Source organism: Mus caroli, chromosome 8 (assembly GCF_900094665.2).
Source record: "Mus caroli chromosome 8, CAROLI_EIJ_v1.1, whole genome shotgun sequence".
Taxonomy (NCBI): Eukaryota; Metazoa; Chordata; class Mammalia; order Rodentia; family Muridae; genus Mus; species Mus caroli.
In genome coordinates this window covers 95695483-95717129 of record NC_034577.1, presented here as the reverse complement: position 1 = coordinate 95717129, position 21647 = coordinate 95695483, and the positions used below count along the sequence as shown (strand labels likewise).

At 40.5% G+C, this 21647-nt stretch overlaps 1 protein-coding gene across 3 annotated transcripts in view; it reads left to right on the top strand.

Moving 5' to 3' along the window:
- Nae1 (NEDD8 activating enzyme E1 subunit 1) overlaps positions 1 to 21647 on the top strand; it is a 23231-nt gene continuing 1584 nt past the window's right edge. Inside the window, exons 1-20 of one of the 3 annotated variants that reach the window (XM_021169513.2) lie at positions 39 to 120; positions 3479 to 3608; positions 4039 to 4142; positions 4423 to 4483; positions 6270 to 6300; positions 7026 to 7097; positions 7307 to 7386; positions 8017 to 8126; positions 9991 to 10100; positions 10558 to 10620; positions 10979 to 11042; positions 11472 to 11563; positions 14025 to 14084; positions 14169 to 14302; positions 15705 to 15780; positions 16025 to 16064; positions 17245 to 17331; positions 17767 to 17859; positions 20553 to 20667; positions 20759 to 20808. In XM_021169513.2, the coding sequence (XP_021025172.1) occupies positions 3595 to 3608; positions 4039 to 4142; positions 4423 to 4483; positions 6270 to 6300; positions 7026 to 7097; positions 7307 to 7386; positions 8017 to 8126; positions 9991 to 10100; positions 10558 to 10620; positions 10979 to 11042; positions 11472 to 11563; positions 14025 to 14084; positions 14169 to 14302; positions 15705 to 15780; positions 16025 to 16064; positions 17245 to 17331; positions 17767 to 17859; positions 20553 to 20667; positions 20759 to 20808 (1456 nt within the window). In that variant the 5' untranslated portion in view covers positions 39 to 120; positions 3479 to 3594. Of the gene's footprint in view, positions 121 to 3478; positions 3609 to 4038; positions 4143 to 4422; positions 4484 to 6269; positions 6301 to 7025; positions 7098 to 7306; positions 7387 to 8016; positions 8127 to 9990; positions 10101 to 10557; positions 10621 to 10978; positions 11043 to 11471; positions 11564 to 14024; positions 14085 to 14168; positions 14303 to 15704; positions 15781 to 16024; positions 16065 to 17244; positions 17332 to 17766; positions 17860 to 20552; positions 20668 to 20758; positions 20809 to 21647 lie in introns of all 3 variants that reach the window. The other 2 variants (XM_021169512.1, XM_029480602.1) reach the window with 2 other exon arrangements.

Sequence of the window (21647 nt, the reverse complement as noted above, 5' to 3'; positions counted from 1 at the left end):
CCTGCGTGAGGCCGAGTGGGTGGCGGCCTACTTAGGCGGCTTTGCTGTTCGCGGGCCAGGCGCGGCCATGGCGCAGCCAGGGAAGATACTCAAGGAGCAAAAGTACGACCGGCAGCTGAGGTGAGCCGGGGTTTACCAGTGAGCAAGCCGGCCAGGCTGGCGGGCTCTTCTGACACCCGCGGGGCCTAAGTGCCTAGGCCGGGTGGGCCGGCCTCCCACAGGCCTGCGGCTGCGGCCGGCCGTGCGGGGCGTGGGGAGCCGGCGCTCTGGGCTCCGGCCACTGGCCCGAGTGTTCGGCGAAGGCCGGCTCGCCCTTCCCGCACGGCTGGCTGTGCGCGGTTGGAGGTGCGCGGTGTCTCCGCCAACCCACTGGGCTGCACGGTCTCGGTAGGCCCTCCCTACTCGTTCGCTAAACGAGGGGGTTGGGAGCACCGCATCCTGCCCGACCGCCCAGCGCTGCGCCCTGGCAGGTATTGGTCTACGCCCGCGCTGGCCAATAGAAATGCGTCATGCTAGCTTCATCGGAGCAATCCGTGTTCATAATTATACATTTTCCAGTAGGCACCTTTCAAATAAAGTTAAAAGAAGCTAGACTTGGTAATCCCAGGATTTGAGAAGTAGAGGCAGGTGGATCAGAAACTGAAAGCCAGCCTGGCCTCCATTGGAAGACCTTGGGAACTGGGAGAATAAAGAGACAGGAAAATAAGTTTTGCTACTAGTTCTCCCCGCCCCCCTCCTTTATATAGAGAAATGGTCTTAAGTAGGCCAGTCTTGAACTCAAGCGCCTACGTCCCAAGTCTCAAGTGCTGAGATTGAAGATGCTCACTGCCCAGCCAGGCTCAAAAATAAGTTTTTGTTCCCCCAACCCCCCCTTTTTTTTTTTGGTCTTTTACCTTTGAGTGGCCACCTGGACTTGCAATGTAGAGCAGACTGCGCTCAGGCTTGATGCAATCCTCCTGCCTCTTTTCCCCCAACAGCTGAGATTATAAGTGTGGACCATTACACCCGGTTTATGAAGCAATGAGGATGGAACTCTGGACATCATGCCTGCTTGCCAAATTGAGCTACACCCCCCAATCCCAGAATCAGATTTGACAGTGTTTATCTAACCTAGTATTCCAAAACATTACAATTTCAACATAATTATTGTTAAAACTACCAAGCTATTTTTTTGTTGTTGTTCACAGAGTCTTATAAATCAGGTATCATACACATTTAAAAAATGTCTTAATTCATGCCAGCTGCAGTTCTAGTACTCAGAAACCATTTGTGGATACCTTAATGGACAGGGCATATCTAAACCATCGGGGGGGATTCTTCAGCTATTTCTCCTTCCTTGTCTCTCCCAACCTTATTCCTTTCTTATTGAGTATACTCCGTGTCAGCGAAGGGTATCAAAGTGTTGCCACCCCCTCGCCTCTCTTGATCTCAAGAGAACGAACCCTGTGTCCCTAAGGATGGGGGTTTCTCTTTGTATTGACCACCTAGCTCTTACTCTCCCAGAGACGTAGGTACTTAGTTCTGAGAATCCTTAAAGGCATAGGGAAACTAAGACTTGTAAAAGGTTAATTTGCCCAGAGTTAGACATGTTTCCAGCTTGGGGCCACCTGGCTTTTTCAGACTCATCCTTTGTCCCAAGCTTCTAGAGAGAGAGAAACAAGGTAGCAGAGCCCTTGTAACTACTGAGTTCTTGTGGACTCTTGTCCGTTCTGTGTTTGGGTGGCAGTAGAAGGAAAGACAACAAAGCTGAGAAGATACTTAAGGTTCCTAGGGACTGGAAGAGGATTCTCACTGAGTTATCCTTAAAGTGCTGCGTTTTATCTGTCAAAACAAAACTGCTTTTTGCTGTAGGCAGGTCAGAAGGAAGCAGAAACAAAGTTGGGTTGGCAGGTAATAGCCAGGGACCACGGCCTGCCTCACAGGCCAGCAAGAACATTTTCTTGCTGAATCTTGAAGATGTACCACTACTCTTAGGCTCATTCTTCAACTGTCCAACCACTTAGTACTCGGATAAGACTGTGTCCCATTTCCTGGGAAGAGAAAAAGTCTTTCTGGTCTCTCTGATTTTTTTTTCCAAGCTGTTTCTCCATTTGCCAGCCCTTGAGTGATCAGTTCCTCTAGGCAAAGCCCTGTGCCAGCAGTGTGGTCTGGGACCCTTTAAAGTGAAGATTGGATGCTCAGTAAATGGAAAAATCAAGTGGTGCAGTTTGTTGTGATAAGCTTTGTTTATATTGGTGACATGGAAGGAGTGTCAAAGTCTTTTTTTAGTCCCCGGGCATCTGGTAGTACCCGTATGGCAATGGCATTTTCAAATAATTTGGGCTTCCCCATATTTCCCATTCTGAAAAGAAAATAGTAGATTGTTGGTTGGTTGGGATTTGGGGAGATAACATATATGTGTCAAGGAATGGGAGAATAAAGAAGGCAAGACTGGCCCAAAAAACATGATACATGTGTGGTCATGAACTTTGTCTTGTTAGTGATATGCCAGTCTCAATCAGGTTATAATATGTGTTTCTAATTCTTATTACACCTCTGTGTTATTGATGTGTGCATCTCTTAGTCATCCTATTAGAAATTAGAATGTTCACTGGCTATTATATTCATATATATATATATATATATATGTATTTTTTCAGTTAAACATTATATCATTTTTCCCTTTCCAGTCCCTCACATGGACCCCTTGTTCCTTTTTGAAATCGCGGCCTCTTTTTCTCTGTTGCTGTTACACACACACACACACACACACACACACACACACACACACGTGGGCAGTGGTGGCGAATGCCTTTAATCCCAGCACTTGGGAGGCAGAGGCAGAGGCAGGCGGATTTCTGAGTTGGAGGCCAGCCTGGTCTACAGAGTGAGTTCCAGAACAGCCAGAGCTACACAGAGAAACCCTGTCTCAAAAAAAAAAAAAAAAAAGAATAAATTTTTAGAATGCAGTTAGGAATTAGCTGCTTTAGTAAAGTGGTGGCAACAGGTTCTTCTCTGACATCCATGACACCTCTAGCCCTGGGTCGTTGGCTAGGTTTCCAGTAACAGGTATGATTTCTCTCCTGCTGAGCAATCCTTAAGTGCAACTGGAGAGCTGTTGGTTACCACCAATATAAGAGTGCCACTATTGCCCCTCACGGTTGTCACTCCATGCTGGTTCATACCCTTTTTGGTTCATAGCCATTACAGCTGGAAGAAACCCATGGTTTCTCTCCCTTGAAAGTTTGTATACAGCAAAAGCTGATCTTCCTGCAGAAGGCTTCCGGGTCAAACCCAGCTGAGGTCCTCTAGATCTTGTGTCTGAAGTGCATGGTGTGTGTCTTCAGCAATAGGGACTTAACCTTTAGTGTCTTGAAGGCAACCAAGGGCAATAGTAATACCTGTTATTATATTTTAAAGTACTTCAATGTGAGCTTTTTCGGATGATAATAAGCAAGTTTCCTTGATAAAATTTTTGCTTATTTTTGTGATGTTACAGGGAAATGTCTTATGTCAAGACCGTAAATGTACTGGATCTGCATCACTTGAAGACATGAGATTGAGAACAGACTATGTTTTAAGTGCAAGAAGCTTCCTTTGTTCACGTATCTGTTTATGTATTTATTTATGTATGTATTTTAAAGAGATAGGGCCTCTCTTCGTTGCTCAGGTTGACCCTGAACTTGCTTCCAAACACTCTTCTGCTTCAGCCTCCTGAATAGCTGAGACGATAAGCGCTTTCTTGGCTAACACATTTCTTGAATGTTGACGACTCCACCTAGACTTTCTGTTTTATAAATTACTTGGTTTGAAAGAAGTAACAGAAAAGATCAGAAAGGCAAAACTTAGTAATAATACTGATTATATCATGCAAAGTCTGGTTTATCAAAGTTTTCAATTATGTTGTCATGTAACCCACACATTATCAGCTCCTATCCCACGTGTTTGCTGTGGTTAGTATATGTTATTTTATGAAGGAATATTGTAAATATCACCATTCAACTAAGAAAGTCATACTTTGTGAACTGTTTAATGTTCAGTCTTTGTTTTGTTTTATAGGCTGTGGGGTGACCATGGACAAGAAGCTTTGGAATCTGCTCATGTTTGCTTAATAAATGCAACGGCTACAGGAACTGAAATTCTTAAAAACTTGGTACTGCCAGGTAAGGTGACACCGGTGATTGCATTCTAGGTGACTTCTTTAGTGCTCTGATACAAAGGTAGATCTTCTTAGGCTGACAGGGTGGCTTAGTGGCTGGTTACTTGCTGTTAGACCTGACAAGTTGAATTTGATCAATGCAGTCTGTAGTGGTTGGTCTCTGACCTCCTCATGTGTGCATGGCACATGTGCGCTCACATTCAAACAGTAAATATCAGAGCAAGCAAACAATCAAAGGAAAAAAAAACCTAAAACACGACTGTGACTATACTTTGTCTCCCTAGGTATTGGATCATTTACAATTATTGATGGAAATCTGGTCAGCGGAGAAGATGCTGGAAACAAGTATGTCTGTCTTTGAAAATATGAACCTGGTAGAGAAGGCAGAGCTCTCAGGGTGAGGCCTGAGCAGTTTTAACCTTGTGACTGAGTGTTAGATAATGGCGAAGAAGTGACTAAAGCCGAAGTGCTAAGACAGGGTCTGGCAAGCTGGCCGATAGCAGATGGGGCTCACTGTCACCCAGGGTCTGTCACTGTCTTTACTGCTGTCAGACAAAACAATAGCCATTTTTCTCTTACCTGTGAGTTCTGAGTGCTTTCTAAGTCCTGGCGTTAATTCCTTAGTGTTAGTGAAGAGTAACGATTGTATTCGGGGATTATAGGAATAAGAAAATGGATTCAGTGCCAACGCTTGAAAGGCAGAGGCCGGTGGAGCTCTGTAAGTTCAAGACCAGCTGTCAGCCAGAGCTAAAAAATGAGACCTTGTCTTTAAAAAAAGGAATAAGGGCTGGAGAGATGACTCAGGGGTTAAGAGCACTGACTGCTCTTCTGAAGGTCCTGAGTTCAAATCCCAGCAACCACATAGTGGCTCACAACCACCCATAATGAGATCTGATGCCCTCTTCCGGTGTGTCTGAAGACAGCTACAGTGTACTTACATAATAATAAAGCTTTGGGCTGGAGTGAGCAGAGGTCCTGAGTTCAATTCCCAGCAACCACAAGATGGCTCAAACCATCATCTATACAGCTACAGTGTACTCATACATAAAATAATAAGTATATCTTTTAAAAAAAATTTAAAAAAGGAATAAGAACAATATCTTTCATTTATATCTTTTTAGTCTGATATATTTCTTATTGTGCTATGATGCTAAATAAAAATGCCTCATAGATGACCTATGTTTTGTTTTTTACATATAGTCATACTTGGATTTTTCAGAACATTTCCAAATTTGATTTCATACTTACTGTTTTCAAGTGGTTAGAGTCTAGGAATCTCTCATTACATTTGTCCATAAACAACAAGTAAATATTAATTCAAGGAAAATCAGAATTTAGTTCATATTTCCTTTGATATGTTTTCTTTGGAGCGTAGTATATTTCTGCTATCTACAGCATAACTCTTTTATTGGTATCTATAAAATAATAAAAGTTCTATTATTGTTGCTTACCTTGCTGACTCTGCAGGATGGTTTAAGAATAATACAATCATTATTTTGTACTAACACTAAGGATTTCTTTTTCTTACGGAACCATGTGCTTTTGCCACAAAATTGTGCCCTGGCTCTCATCAGCAGCCACAGTATGGGCCTTTGGGACGTGACCAGAGTATGTGTGGGAGGAAGTCTGAATGAATCTTTTATAATTTCTTGCAAAAGCAAATCGTTCACTACAGCATTTCCCAGGTGTCTGCAGAACATTGGTTATAGGAAATGTTAATAGCCATTAAATGGAACAGTGGATTTCATGGTCAAATGTGTTTGGGGAATGGGTCAAAGAGGTTTCTGTAAACCTCTTTACTATAAAACGTTCTTTTGAGGCACATTAGGACTTTCTAGGGAGGAGATAGGCCATGTGGTGTTTCCTCTTCGTCATTCTTGGGACTCTTTCCTCTCAGCGCGTGCTGTGAAGCGGTGCCCTAGAGGATGCTGATTTACCCACCCCTTTCTTCAAGGAGACTTAACATCAGCTATGGACATAGTGTTTGTGGGCTGGGGACAGCTCAGTGGTAAAGTGCAGTAAAACACACATTTGTTTTCGCTTTTGAATGCAAGGTGCACACTATTATAAATGTTAAACAACTTTTGCTTTATAGCCATATAAATCTTGGCTTTTTTTCTATCCCCTTCAGCTTTTTCCTTCAAAAAAGCAGTATTGGCAAGGTAAGCAGTCCATGACTGAGTATGGTGGTGTGTGAGCATCCAATAATGCCACTATATCTTGGCTGCTAAAAAAGTTTTGACTTTCAAAGATCTTATTCTCTGAGGGAAAAGTGGGTTTAGCTCATTTTCTAATCTGGTAAATCTCTTGGTAGTTTAAGAACTTAGAGTACTGTGGCTTTACAGTGTCCTTTATTAAAGTCTCGAGTGACATTGATGTTCAGTGGATAGAGTACTATGGTAGGAAATTAGTAAGTGGAGTTAGCCAGAAAGTTCTTTTTTTTTTTTTTAATACATCAAATGAAAACCTTAGTTTTTAAACTACACACGCACACGCACAGACACAGACACTTTTATATTTCAAATGAAAGCTGTGTTACATTCTGAATGGAGTTGAGCTTACTTTAGTGATTAGCCACTCTTGTGTAGGTAGACAGGGTCTGAACGGGATTCAGCCCAGCCCTGCTTGCTGCCTGGTTTTCTCTTTCACCTGATCAGAAAAGTCAAGGGCAAATAATGTGGTCATTTAAGAACTCTGTAAATGATAGCTTAGTTCAACCTGAGTAACGGTCTACTTGGACCTTAGTTAAATCCTGAGGAGGAGAATTGTCACATCCATGCATGGAATTTGGAAAGTTTCACATTGAGTTTTTCTTAATCTGTAAGTGTGGGATCACATTGTAGCCAAGCGCTTTCTAATTCAAATCAAATGCTTTGTCTTTGAAAAGAACCGAGCTCAAGCTGCCATGGAATTCTTACAAGAACTAAATAGCGATGTCTCTGGAAGTTTTGTGGAAGAGGTATAATATATATACATTATTATTTTTTTGCTACAGTGTGTTTTAAAAAAATAATTCAAAATCCTAGAACTTAGAATTTTGAATTTTTGTGTCATTTATATTTAGTTGGAATTTAATTTGTCAACTCATTTATATTAAAATAGCTTATGTGTTTCTGCCATGTTTAATATGTGAAACTGTTGAATTTTTCCTCCCCTTGTCTTATTTAGAGTCCAGAAAACCTTCTAGACAATGATCCTTCATTTTTCTGTAGGTTTACTATTGTGGTTGCAACTCAGCTTCTTGAAAGGTAAGTTTTCGATGTAAATATTTTTCATAGTCTTACTTGGTTTACATAGTTTTCTATGTACATCTTTCTGTATACATATTTTGTCTTGTTTCTAAAATTTTTAAAGAAGCTTTTCATTTGAAATTCTTGTATGGGGAATAAAAAGTTAGATATTTGGATATGTTTAGAGTAATTTAAGTGAACACTAGCTATTGCTAAGTGATGAAAAATTAATTAGAAGCCAGGTATGGTAGTATTCACTGCAGTCTCATCACCCAGGAGCCAGAGAGAGAGGATCAGGAGTTCGAGGCTAGCTCGGCCTACATAGTAAGTATCAGGATAGCTTGAGCTGCATAGTGATCTCCAGTGTTTCTGAAACACCAAAACCAAGAAAAGTAAAATCAAGGTAGTTCCGCAGTTACTGTTAGAGGAGGATTTGTAGGTGTCTGGGTTTTGGAAATGTTCCACTGTGATGAAAATGTTCAGATAGTGTGCTCAGCAGCATTCTTCCTAGTGCTACAGACTGGGCTTTCTCACCCCTCGAGTGCACCAGTTGTGAGGTTGTTGCCCCGTGAAATTGCTTGCTTTCCACTGTGTTCTTGCCTGGCATATACTTGCTTGCTTATGTTCTTATTTTGCCTTCTTTTTCAGTACATTACTGCGTTTAGCAGATGTTCTCTGGAATTCCCAGATCCCTCTTTTGATCTGTAGGACATATGGACTAGTTGGTTATATGAGGATTATTATAAAAGAACACCCAGGTAAAATTGTTAAGCATATGGGACTTGCTAATGGTTACTTGAGCAGTAATTTTAGAAACTTGCTAATTTAGGAAGTCACAATTTTTTAATTGTTTTGAATTACAAAATAAATTTCTAGCAGTACAGGTTCAAAAAGGCAATAAGATTCAATAGGTTTTTTTATGTGCTTACTTATTTATATGTGTATTGATGTTTTGCCTACATGTATGACTGTGTACCAAGTGTATATGAGTGCCTACAGAGTCCAAAAGAGGACCTCATATCACCCAGAACTGGGCTTACAGGTGGTTGTGAACCACCATGTCAGTGCTGGGACTTGAACCTGGATTCTCTGGAAGAGTAACCACTGCTCTTAACCATTAAGCCATCTCTAGCCTGATTCAAAGGGTTTTGACTATTTCCTTACATAGCATTATAAATGGATGCAGGCCAGAGACATAACATACACCTTGTTTGTCTTGCTAAGAGACCCAGGAGCTATGTAAATACCTGGTTTCTTTTGTTCCCCAACCCAAAGTAGGGCATTTATGGTTGCCACAGGAGTGTGTGGGTCACTTTGACACAAACATTACATCAGTGGTTCTCAGCCTTCCTAATGCTATGACCCTTTAATAAAATTCCTCATGTTGTGGTGACCCCTAACCATAAAATTATTTTGTTGCTACTTCGTAGTCGCATAACTGTAATTATAGCACAGCATACATAGTAACGTATAGAATAAAAGTAACTAATTTTGCCTCTCCATTACACCACCATTTCCCACCTGTCTTTATTTTCAGTCTTATACTGGCCTTAGATTTCCCCATTCCATGTCCAGTTACATATGATAAGCCTTTTTCCGAGCTACTTTTCCTAAGGAAACGGTGTTAAAGGAAACCAGTGATTCATAGGCAGGCCTACAGCAGCCCAGAGCTGATGTCAGCTCTTACTATAAAATCTTAATCTTAGAATTTTATAAAATTTTCCTTTAGTATTCAGTAAAAATGCTTCTACTAAATAAAGTGTTTTCATTCTAAACCAGCTATGATATGAGCCAGGCACTCTGTTGGTGTAACAGTGGCTATTAACACTGAAGCCTCACAAGGCTTAGTGTCATGTGGGCAGTTAGGATACACTTTTGGTAGATGATGTCAGGCCATTTAAGAGTTAAAAATGGGAAGTGATGGGGTAACATTTGTGTTTTAAGTCGGTCGCTCTAATGTTAGAGTATGAGTAGAGAATTAGTGGACTTAAAGGAGCCAAGTTTGCAGTGGTGCGATGGGAGTGAGGTAAAGAAGGGAGGAGGGAGAGGGTGAGAGCCTCCAGCTTAGGGGAGATGCTACAGGAGTGGGTAAGAGGAGGCAGGTGATAATGAAGGTCAGCACTGTTAGCTGTGTGTCTGCTTTGATGTAAATGACTCATTTACTCTTTACAGAACCTGTATTAAGCGGATACTATTATCTCTGCACAGAAATATAATTGTTACTTGTCTAAAGTGACATAGCAAGTGGCAGACTTATAACCTCATTACAAATACTCACTGAAGTTGTGCATTGTTTTGTATCCCTCATGTGGAGAGTAGTGTCCAAAGTCAGATCAGGAAGTGGGAGTAACTGACATTGAGTAAAAGAAGCAGTTGAGGCTAGAGTGAGACCCTGTCTCAAGAAAAAAAAGTATAGGTTTCCAGCCTGGTGCGTTGGGTCATGCCTGTAACGACAACAACCAGGATGATGAGACAGAAGGATTGCCATGAGTTCAAGGCTAGCCTGGGCTATAGAGTAAGACTCCATTTCCAACCATCCAATTACACAAAAGTGTGTGTGTGTTTGTCTTACATTTCTATAATGAAGTAAAGAATTGAGTATCTTTTGGGATTGCTTGACAGTAATAGAATCTCATCCAGATAATGCATTGGAGGATCTACGACTAGATAAGCCATTTCCTGAACTGAGAGAACATCTTCAGTCTTATGACTTGGACCATATGGAAAAAAAGGTTAGTGGGTGTGTGTGTATGTCTGTGTGTGTGTGTTTGTGTTTGTGTGTGTGTGTGTGTGTGTATTTTTACAGAAACCTATGCATGCACCTGTGGAGGCCAGAGGTCAACCTCAGTTCTCTTAGTTGCTTTCTACTTTGATTTTGAGACAGTGTCTCATCAGTCTGGAGCTAGCCATTCATCTATGATTGGCCAATGAGATCCAGGATCTGCCTGCCTTGACCTCATGCACTGAGGTTCCAGCTTATAGACATGTCTGGCACACATTTTACTCACAGAGCTACTCCACAGCCACTCAGAAACCATTTCTAAAACCAGTTTTATTAAACCAGCTGATTTGCCTGTTTATTACTTCACGTGGGTTAGAAGATAATTATAAATATTGAAAATAAGATGGCATGTGAAGAGTTAATATTAACTAATACTGATATTGTCTCCATTTGTGTTTCTGTTTTAGGACCATAGCCATACTCCATGGATTGTGATCATAGCTAAATATTTAGCACAGTGGTATAATGAAGTATGTCCTTTTTGTTTTTTAATTACTATATTTTCAAGCTGTGATAAGGGATTTCCTTTAAGGGTTATGGGAGGTTAATGTTTTCCCTTGTGAGGGTGTAGTGCAAGTGGGAGCTTTTCAGTTGAAGTCTAGCTACCACTCTTTCAGTACTGATATTTTAATTAACAAATAGGAATTTTAGTAAATTTCATCCTGAAACTACTGTGGAGAATGAACGTAAAGAAATGGTCTATAGTTACTCTTTCCAAATTAAGCAAGCCTCTGTTTCAGTGATTTTATAATGGGGAAACCATGGGACACCCAATTTCCATATTTTGAGTTTTGATAACCAGATCTTTAAATATTTTAATCAATTTAGACAAATGGACGAATTCCTAAAAGCTATAAAGAAAAAGAGGACTTCAGAGATTTGATAAGACAAGGTAATTTTCTGCATTGTAATTAGGTATTATATAAAGCATATAAAGTATTAAATATTGAAAAACAATTGCATGAAACCAATATTTATTGTCAGATGATGCCGCCATGAGTCGTTATTTTGCTTTCCCGGGCGGGGGGTAAAGGCACCATTTCTTAAAGAGTTTAAGAAGCACTTGAGAGGCAGAGCCAGGTGAGTTTGAGGCCAGCCTGGTCTACAGAGTGAGTTTTAGGACAACCAGGGCTACACAGAGAAACGCTGTCTTGAAAATAAAAAAAATAAATAAATAAAAAGTTTAGGAAGAACAAGTGGTGGCTGTGTTTCCTGTAAGGGTCAGCACTGTGGTCCTCTGTTCAGCTCCTGATAAGGTTTTCCTATAATGTTGGAAGCCAAAGTGAAAGGAGACATTGTTAGCTATTTCTTGTTTTAATAGGGATTTTAAAGAATGAGAATGGAGCTCCAGAAGACGAAGAGAATTTTGAAGAAGCCATCAAAAATGTGAACACAGCACTAAATACAACTCAGGTATCAAAGAATCTGCTGGAACCACTAAGTTTTCTGATGTTTTCATATGTGAAAGTTGATATAACAATTTAACCTAATATTGCCTAAATGCCTAAACAAAGAAATGTTTGGGTTTTTTTGTTTTGTTTTTTATTAAGACAAGGTCTTCTTTTATGCAGCCCAGGCTACCTTCAAATTCGCTGTATAGACCAGGCTGGTTTTGAACTTGTGACACTTTTCCTGCCTCTGCCTTTCAAGTGTTACAAGTATGTGCCATGCCCAGCCGAAAACAGCAGTTTAGTTTTAATAAAGTTTTGTGCCCTGCATGGTGGTGAATGCCTGTACCTCCACCCCTGGTCCCGGGAGGGGAGCAAGGTGAGGAGTAGTCATCCTTGGCCACATAGCAAGTGCAGAAACAGCTGGGGCTCAAAACAAAACGAAAAAATCTATATTATCCTCATTAAAATTATGTCCGTGCTTCAGCATATAATAGCAATAAATTAAAGTCATTTTTTTCACTTAGAGAAATATGGTTTATGAATAGTTGAGAATTTGGAGGTAAGACTTACAAATGATAGTTTGCTAGTCAAAAGAAGTACTAAACTCAAAAGCTAAATTTTGTCATCTTGCTTCTTCTTTTTTTTTTTTTTTTTTTTTGCAGCAGTTATTTAGATATAAGTGGAGATGTTCTCAATGACTTGTACATTGCAAAAATTATAAGCTGGCACGGTACCTCACACTGTAATCCTGGCACTTCGGAGGCTGAGGCAGGTGGATTCCGAATCTGAGGCCTGAAGCCAGCCTGGGCTACAGAGTGAGGTTAAGCCCAACTTACAATACATAAAAAATATCGGAAAATAAGTCAGACAGCTGCTGCTGCTTCTTCTTCTTCTCCTTCTTCTTCTTTGAGTTTGTTCGTTCGTTTTTGAGGAACTGTGGAATAAGACACCTGGAAGATTTTTATAGTTTGTTTTGTTTTGTTGATTTTTACAATTTATAGCTTGAGTACTGCCTTTCTCATTAGGAAAGCACTCAAGCCACTGTAGACATTTTGAAGACCATGAAACGGTTCCTGAGTGTATGCCTTGTAAATCTTCTAGCTAAGGAACATCTTTTATGTTAATTGGAAAGATGTTGAAAATGTATATATATAGCTATCAAACGATACATGTTAGATCTGCATTTTTACTGAAAATAGAATGTAATGATCAGTTTTTAAAACTAAGGGATGATGATAAAGCCAGGCATGGTGGCATGTACCTGTAATGCCAGAACCGAGGAGATGGAGGGAGAGGCTTGAGAGCACATTAGTTGCATAGTGAGTTCTAGTCCAGTATGGGCACAAGAAAAATAAAACAGAAAAATGGTTCTAGGAGTTGGGGGCAGTAAATTGAACAATTGGATATTAATGTATGAACAAAGTTAGAGTGTGAGAAGGCAAGAAGGGGTCTGGGTATTGGATAGGGAGTACCTAGGGGGCAGTGTTAGAGAGGGAGCCGGGAAGGAGGAAAAGGCCTGAGTGAAGTGCCACCCAGAGGTCTGCTGCACGAGCTTCTCAAGCAGAGGGCACGGGCGCAGGGCACGGGTGCAGGGCACGGAGTCAAAGGATCAGTAGGAAAGTCAGTACGATTGAAGGGGAAAGAAAGTGATAGGCAAGATTTGAGTTTGGAGAGCTAGAAAGGGCCATACCATAACAGAATCTTGCAGACCGTAGAAGGGTTTTGAGCAGGGAAGTAGGAAGGTCTGTTTGATGTTGAGACAGGATCTCACTGTATATAGTGCTAGCTGGCCTGGAACTCATTAGTAGACCAGGTGGCCTGGAGCTCACACAGATTCACCTGCCTCTGCCTCCTAGTGCTGAGATTAAAGATGTGTGCCGCTACAGTGGGCCATTCAAAAGACTGTTGACTCTTATGAATACAGTAGAGGTGTGGGGTTGGAAGCCAAGACACCAATCACGAGGTTGTCACTGAGAACTCTATTTTGTCTGCATAGAATCAAAGCCTATAGTTCGTAAAGTTTTTATTACTGTGGTGATCTTGTGAGTTTCAAATTGCACAATTACTTATTTTTTGTTAGAGTGGTCATCTCTGAACAGCCCTGGAATTAGGGTGAATGGATTTCAGGATTTTCATTAGCTGGGAAACCATGAACAGCTTTAAATCTGGCTTTGTAGTAATGTCAGTAGTCATTGTTGTCTTCAGATACAAAGTATATAGAATGACATGTTTGGATTTTCCTTCACTCCATGTAGATACAGGAGACTTGTCTGAAATGCTAACAGGCCAGGAGAGGATTTTTCTTCCATTCTCTTTCCCATCAGATCTCCATCAGAATCTGATTGTAAATAAAACTAAATACATCAGAAGTTGATATTTTACTGCACTTTGAAAATATAAAGGACTTATTTAAAGAAATAGCATTGAAAATAAAGGTGGACAGCATTCTTAATGTAAGTAAATGTTTTGTGTTCCTTTGTTAGATCCCAAGCAGTATTGAAGATATATTTAATGATGATCGATGCATAAATATCACCAAACAGGTAACAATGAGAAGGAAAAATAAAGGTGTCTTCAATTCCAGCTCAGAATACACACCTTTTAGTAGTTTTTTCTTGTTCTTTTAGACGCCACCTTTTTGGATTCTAGCTCGTGCCTTAAAGGAATTTGTGGCCAAGGAGGGTCAAGGAAATTTACCTGTTCGAGGCACAATTCCTGATATGATTGCAGATTCAAGCAAATACATAAAACTGCAGAATGTGTAAGTGTCTTTTAGTTGTGGTTATTTTGTTTGTTTTTCAAAACAGGGTTTTTGTGTGTAGCCTTGGCTGTCCTAGAATTAGCTTTGTAGACAAGGCAAGCCTTGAATTCTGTGGGGTTAAAGGAATGTGCCACCATGCCTTATCACTGTTTTAAAACTATGTGTAACAGGCTACTTAAATCTGCACTCCTGCAGATTTAAGGGATTCAGACCCTGGTTTCTGACAGGGACCTAAACAAATATGTTACATGAACAACTCACCTTCTTGAAGTTAAGTCCAAGGAAAATCACACACTTCAAACCTGCACAGTAGTATAAATCATGAAAAACTTTGTTTAATATCTTAGTTATATTTGACTGCAAAAATAACTAGTATTAAAGCTGAGTCTCTCCCAGGGAAGGCCACACCTTTTAGGGTGAAGGTGGTACTTTTGGGGATTGAACCTGGGTCCTCATATATATATGTGAAGCAAGAGTTCTACCTTTGAGCAATGTCCCCAAAGTCACCATTAGTTTCTGTCTTCGGTTGTCCTTTGCCAAATTTTCAGTATTTTGACTCATAGACTAGGACAACAAACCAAGATTTGTTAAACACTGACCAAGATCTTCTCTGTATGGCAACCTTTGGCCCTGGAGGAAACCAGGTTAGCTCCCTTGTATTCATCAGCTCTGTACTTTAGTTACAAAGAAGGTAACATCCACGGAGACCCGACCTTACGGATCCATGTGTGTCAGAGTAGGGATACTGGATAACAGGTGTTTATCTACAGTCATTGACTCCTTAAGTTATGAGAGATTAATGACCAGAAGAAAATGACTCAAAAGAAAGACTCCCATGAGTGTCACCTGGGTACATTGAAGTTGACTGCTGTAGGGATGACAGGTGTCACCTGGATACATTGAAGTTGGCTGCTGTAGGAATAATGGGTGTCACCTGGGTACATTGATTTTGGATGCTGTAGGGATAACAGGTGTCACCTGGGTACATTGAAGTTGGATGCTATAGGAATAATNGGTGTCACCTGGGTACATTGAAGTTGGATGCTATAGGAATAATGGGTGTCACCTGGGTACATTGATGTTGGATGCTGTAGGGATAACAGGTGTCACATGGGTACATTGAAGTTGGCTGCTGTAGGGATAACAGGTGTCACCTGGGTACATTGAAGTTGGATGCTGTAGGGATGGATAACGGGAGCCTTGGCTTTAGAGGACTCCAGAAGTCTACTGCCAGCTCTTCCATGACACCTGCTGGTGATAGTTCTCTACCATTTTCACATTTCATATGTTTCCAAACATTTTTAAATTAAAAATAAATTTTTGTTCACTTAAAGATGACGTTAGCTTTGCTAATTTTAGGAGTCATTAATTGTAGGGTTTTGTTGTTGTCATTCTTTTCCAGTTACCGAGAGAAAGCAAAGAAAGATGCTGCTGCTGTAGGCAATCATGTTGCCAAATTGCTTCAGTCTGTTGGCCAGGTAAGTGGTGAACAGTACTTCTCCCCGCAGCGCGGAGCTCAGCCAGGGAGGGGTTAGAGAGGGAAGGCAGGGCCCTGGCTTCTTGCTTCTTTGGCAGAAGTGCCTCCTTGTCTCTAATGAGCACCCCTGTTACAGGAGAACAGCTATGTTTGAAGTGTTTTCCCAGCTCTTGGCTTTGTGCTGTACCATTGCTGTCTCTGTGTATGTACGCACTAGAGAAAAACCTGCATTTATTTCTTTATAGGCACCAGAGTCCATTTCAGAGAAAGAATTAAAATTGCTTTGTAAGTCCTTTTAATTTTCTTATTTTGCTTAATAAAAATATGTTACAGAGGACGTGTTCTTGGGAGTTTTAAATGGTTGAAATTCTTGAAGTAGGGTGTGTGTATCGTTAGGTAAATTTTATTTTGTTTTCTTGTACTCTAAAGGACATTTTAAGACTGGGCCATTGGTACTCATTTGATCTGTGTTAAGTGACTGTAATGGAATTAAGAATATGTCATGATAGCTCATGGCTGGGCTTCTGGGCTTTTCTCCCTAATTTCTGAGGCGGTAAAGCAGGTTCTTGGAGTCAGTTGCAGGTTGGAGGTAGCTCAGCAGGTTTAAGTGCTTGCCATGCAAACACACAGACCTGAGCTCACTACGCTGCAGTGGTGAGCTCGAGTTTGTATGAGATAGGTGGAAAACAAGTAAAAACAAAAAGAAAAATAATACAGTGGCGATTCATAGAAGACACTCAGAATCAATCCCTGGCCACCACATATTCACCACATAGTCACGGATGGCTAAGCATATCCATGCATATATCACACACAGAAGTAACAGTTTCATAAAGTTAGTTGCCGGGTTAGAAAGATGGCCTATCAGTTAAGCAAAGGAACCCCAAGGAACAGGTACACAAACAATTGTTTTAAGCCTTCCTTACACACCGAACTGGGAATATAACCAAGGCAGCAATTGGTTCATACCATTAATATTCAGTATCTAACAAAACCCCCACAGTACTGTGGTCACTCAATAAAATTTTTAATGAATAAATGCTTCAAAATGTTTATTGTTTTTAAATTATTTATTTAATTTTTTTGGGAGGGGGGTTTTGAGACAGGATTTCTCTGTATAGCTGTCCTGGAACTCACTCTGTAGACCAGGCTGGCCCTCCCAAGTGCTGGGACTAAAGGCGAGTGCCACCATGCCTGGCTATGTGTATGTGCCTATCTGTGTGTGGATATGTGCACCTGCAGAAGTTGGAGATGTCAGATCCCCTTGGAGCTAGAGTTATAAGTAGTCATGAGGTACCTGCTGTGGGCAGGTGGGTACTGGGAACTGAACTCAATTCCTCTCCATTAACAGCAAGCTCTCCTAACTGCTGATCCATCTTGTAGCCCTAATTTCTTGTTCTTAAAGTGACCCATAATTTGGTGTATTCAGTTGTCACAACCTTCCTGAAGTCTTTACTGTTTCCAGGCAGCAATTCTGCATTTCTTCGAGTGGTAAGATGTCGATCTTTAGCTGAAGAGTATGGTTTGGATACAGTCAACAAAGATGAAATAAGTAAGTATAACAACCAGATGCTAACTTAAAAGATACTAATAAAATGTGTACAATAGTGTTGAATAAATGGTGCTAATTTAAAAATGATGTGAATATTTTATAGATTACCCGAATGATTTTTATTTACATATATTGTTCATAAATAAATACATAAAATTGTGTTTAGATTACAGAGCGTATTGTGTGCTATATAGAAGAACTAACATCATCATGTTTCTACCTTGGTAGAGACTCCAGCTAGGAGTCTGTAAGATCCCTTGTGTTACATCTTAATTAATGTATTTATTTCTTATTTATAATTTTATACTTTATTTTAATAAAATATTTAATATTTTTTGCTAATATTGTCTTGTATCCTGAAACTTGAGTATGAATTCAGCCTTTTGTTGCTTGTGTATGTTATCTAGTTCTACTGATTTTTTTTTTTCCTTTCAGTTTCTAGCATGGACAATCCAGATAATGAGATAGTCCTATACCTGATGTTGCGGGCTGTTGATCGATTTCATAAACAGCATGGCAGATACCCAGGTAAGAACAGCAGTTGATTTACCAATACAAAGAAGATCTTTTGGCTTTTTTGTTGTTTTAAGACAGGATCTTACTTAGCTTGGGCTGGCCTTGAATTTGTGATCTTCCTCAATCAGTTTCCAAAGTATTGAATTTACAGGCATGAACCATCAGATTCACTCATTAAAGTCTTAAATAAATACTTGACTTGATGCCAGGTGTAGTGGCACTCGCTTTTAATCCCAGCACTAGAGGCAGAGCCGGGCCAGGTCTGCAGAGTGAGTTCCAGGACAGCCAGGCCTATGTAGAGAGAATCTGTCTCAAAAAAGACCAATCAACCAACCAACCAACCAGGAAAATCCACTTGACCTGAATTTTAGTATTCTGTGGGTATTAGAGGAACTATTATTTGATTTTTTTAAAAAAAGATTTCTCTCTTTGTGTATTTTATATACATATTTACATACATACACACATACACACACACACACACACACACACACACACACACACACACACATATACATACACACATGCCAGAGGAGGGACTCTGATCCTATTACATGGTCATGAGCCACCCTGTGGTTGCTAGGAATTGAACTCAGGTCCTCTGGAAGAGCAGCCAGTGCTCTTAACCCCTGAGCCATCTCTCCAGCCCAGTGCTCTATTACTTGTTTTTTTAAGGCTAACTACTTTTAAACCATTTGATTCTAAACTGTTAGAGAAGAGTGTTGGTTGAATGTGTATAGATCACTAACATGTCCTTGTGTCTTTTTTTTTTTAAATTTTGAAGATTTATTTATTTTATGTATATGAGTACACTGTAGCTGTCTTCAGACACACCAAAAGAGGACATCAGATCCCATTACAGATGGTTGTGAGCCACCACGTGGTTGCTGGGAATTGAACTCAGGACCTTTGGAAGAGCAGTCAGTGCTCTTAATCGCTGAACTGACTCTCCAGTCGTATCTCTTGTGTCTTATTTTTATATTTGTCTTTTTAAAATTCATGTGTGTGTGTGTAGGTCTCAAAAACTTAGTGGTTTAAAACAGGTTAAAGTGTGTGTGTGCATGAGTGTACACATGTGTGCATGTATGTGTGGGGACCAGAGGTTGATATTAAATGTCTTCTTCAGTTGCTGTTCACATTATTTTTTGAGAAAAGATTTCTCATTGAACTGAGGGCTCACAGATTTGGCTAGACTGGCTGGCCAAGCAGGATCCTCCTGTCTTTGGGTTTCCCAGTGATAAGAATGCGGGTTCTTGGGGATTGAACTGGGCTCCTCAGGCTTGCACTGCAGCAGTTTCCCCACTGACCCATCTGCTGGCCTTTGAGTCAATCATGTCTACTGGCTGGTGGTTTGAGCTGAAGCAGCTCCTTTTTGAAGAGGGAGGTTCCTAGTTGTATGGTGCCTCCTAGGCCCGAGACTCTGAAGGTTTGACTGAGTTAAGTATCTAAGAGACATCTTCACTCCCCTCACTGAGATGCTTCACACCTGGGTATGGTGGCTCACACCTATAGGGTGGACATTCAGGAGGCTGAGGTAGAAAGATTGCTGTGAATCTGAGGTCAGCTGGGCTGCAGAATGAGACTTTGTCCCAAACAACAAAGAAGAGAAAAAGAAATGACGAAGGACTGGCTTAGTGGCCCTAGCACTCCTAAAGCCCTGGATTAGATTTCCTGCATGAGAAAACAACAACAAAATCCTTGTCTTGTATTCTAGTTTTGCTGTTCATGAACTAAGTAATTAGTCTGTGTCCCAGCTTTTCTATCTATATAATTGTGGCTCCTTCATAGAGTTCTTATGAGAATTAAATTAGTGCATAGGCACAAGGTACGTAGAATAGTATCCAGCATTTATTAATGTTTAGTAAATGTTGTATATTACTAGGGCTTTATGTCCTCAGTGCCATTTAATCACTCAAAATGGAAATAAAGGGCTGGGTGTAGCTTAGTTTGTTGTTGAGTGAACAAAGTCCTAGGTTCAGAGATCTTCAGCACTGAAAAAAGCATACGCCTGTTATCTCACCCAGGAGGTAGAGTCAGGAGAATTAGAAGTTCAGGGTCACCCCTGACTACATACAAGTTTGAGACTAGCAGGGATTAATAATAAGACTTTGTTTCCAAAAAGTAAGAAAATAGAAATTTAAATTAAAGAATATAAGGTATTTTCTCTTTAATTTTTTGATCAAATAATTATTGAGTATTTTTTGTGTTAATCTTCTACAACAATAATTAGCTAAGACTTAAAAGACCAGAAACCCACCAGAATGTTGGGATTATAGGCTGTCACTAAGTTAAAATCCCTAGACCTGAGTAAGACTTACTGAACTTCAATTTGTGATACATTTTAGTTTATCAGATTTCTGATATTTTCAAATGTTGGTTTATGTTTGTTCTGTAGTTTTATACCTTACTGTTTTGATTAGGCCACCTGAAACTGGATTAAGTAAGAGATAATGATCAGTTTGAATTACTTTTTTCCCTGAGACCTGGTGCCTATGCAGCCCTGGCAGTCCTAGCACTCACTATGTAATGCATGGCGTTCGCAAACACAGAGATCTGCTTGCCTTTGCCTCCTGAGTGCTGAGTTAAAGGTGTGCACTATTATGCCCAGCCCACACTATTTATTTTAATGGAAACGTGTGTATATGTATGTGTGTGTGTGTGTGTGTATATATATATACACACACACACATACACTTTTCTTTTAGGAGTGTCTAACTATCAAGTTGAAGAAGATATAGGGAAGTTGAAGTCCTGTCTTACTGGCTTCCTTCAGGAATATGGGCTGTCTGTAATGGTGAAAGACGATTATGTCCATGAATTGTGAGTATTCTTTAAAGCATATAAAGATCATACTCACTGGGAGAGACTGTGATGAGACTAATAAAAATGTATACCCCCATCCTTTCTGTAGTTGCCGGTACGGAGCTGCTGAGCCACACACCATTGCTGCGTTCCTGGGAGGTGAGTTTTGTAGATGAAATGACTTATTTGTTATCATACAGTTACTATTTGTTGTAATTAGGAGGTCAGTAGAGCCGGCTGTTGGGCTTTGTCCTCCACACTGCTCTCCTTGCCTGCCAGCTCCCGTGCCATCAGAGCAAACGACTCCTGGAGTCTTTAGTCCTTCTGAAGACCTTCCTTCCAATCATGAGCCTCACTTAGCTCTCTGGGTACAAGGACACATAGGCCTTCCTCCTCTTCCTCCCCTTCCTCCTCCCCCTCGTATCTTCCTGTCCCATCAGTTCTTAGAAACAAAGGCTAACTTGACTAAAAGGCCCTGTGTCCCTTCTTTTCCTGAGACATGCCCTAGGTCTTTGCACCTCAGGGCCCAGTGAAAACCTGCCATTTCTTTCATAAATCTCCCTTTATCAGTTTGCTCCAGTTAAGTTAGACACTGTAACTATACCATAGATTGGACCTTATAGACATCAGAAATGTATTTCTTACGGGTTTCAAAGATTCAGATGCCAGCATAGTGAGAGGCTGTAGAGATCTCACTGCCTGTCTCATTCATGGTGGTTTTCTCACTTTGCTCTCACATATAAAAAGAAACCTGCAGGATCCCCTTTATAAGGGCATGAATCTATTTGTGCAGGCTCCATCCGCAGGTCTAATCACTTCCCAGAAGCTCCACCTAATACCATTGCTCGGAGTGTCCACGTGTTAACGACAGGGAGAAGGAGTACAAACATGAAGCAAATAATACCTTTTAAAAATGACTCTCCTGCCTGTTGCCTCCCATAGCCTGAGCTGGTGCTTATGACTCTCCTGCCTGTTGCCTCCCATAGCCTGAGCTGGTG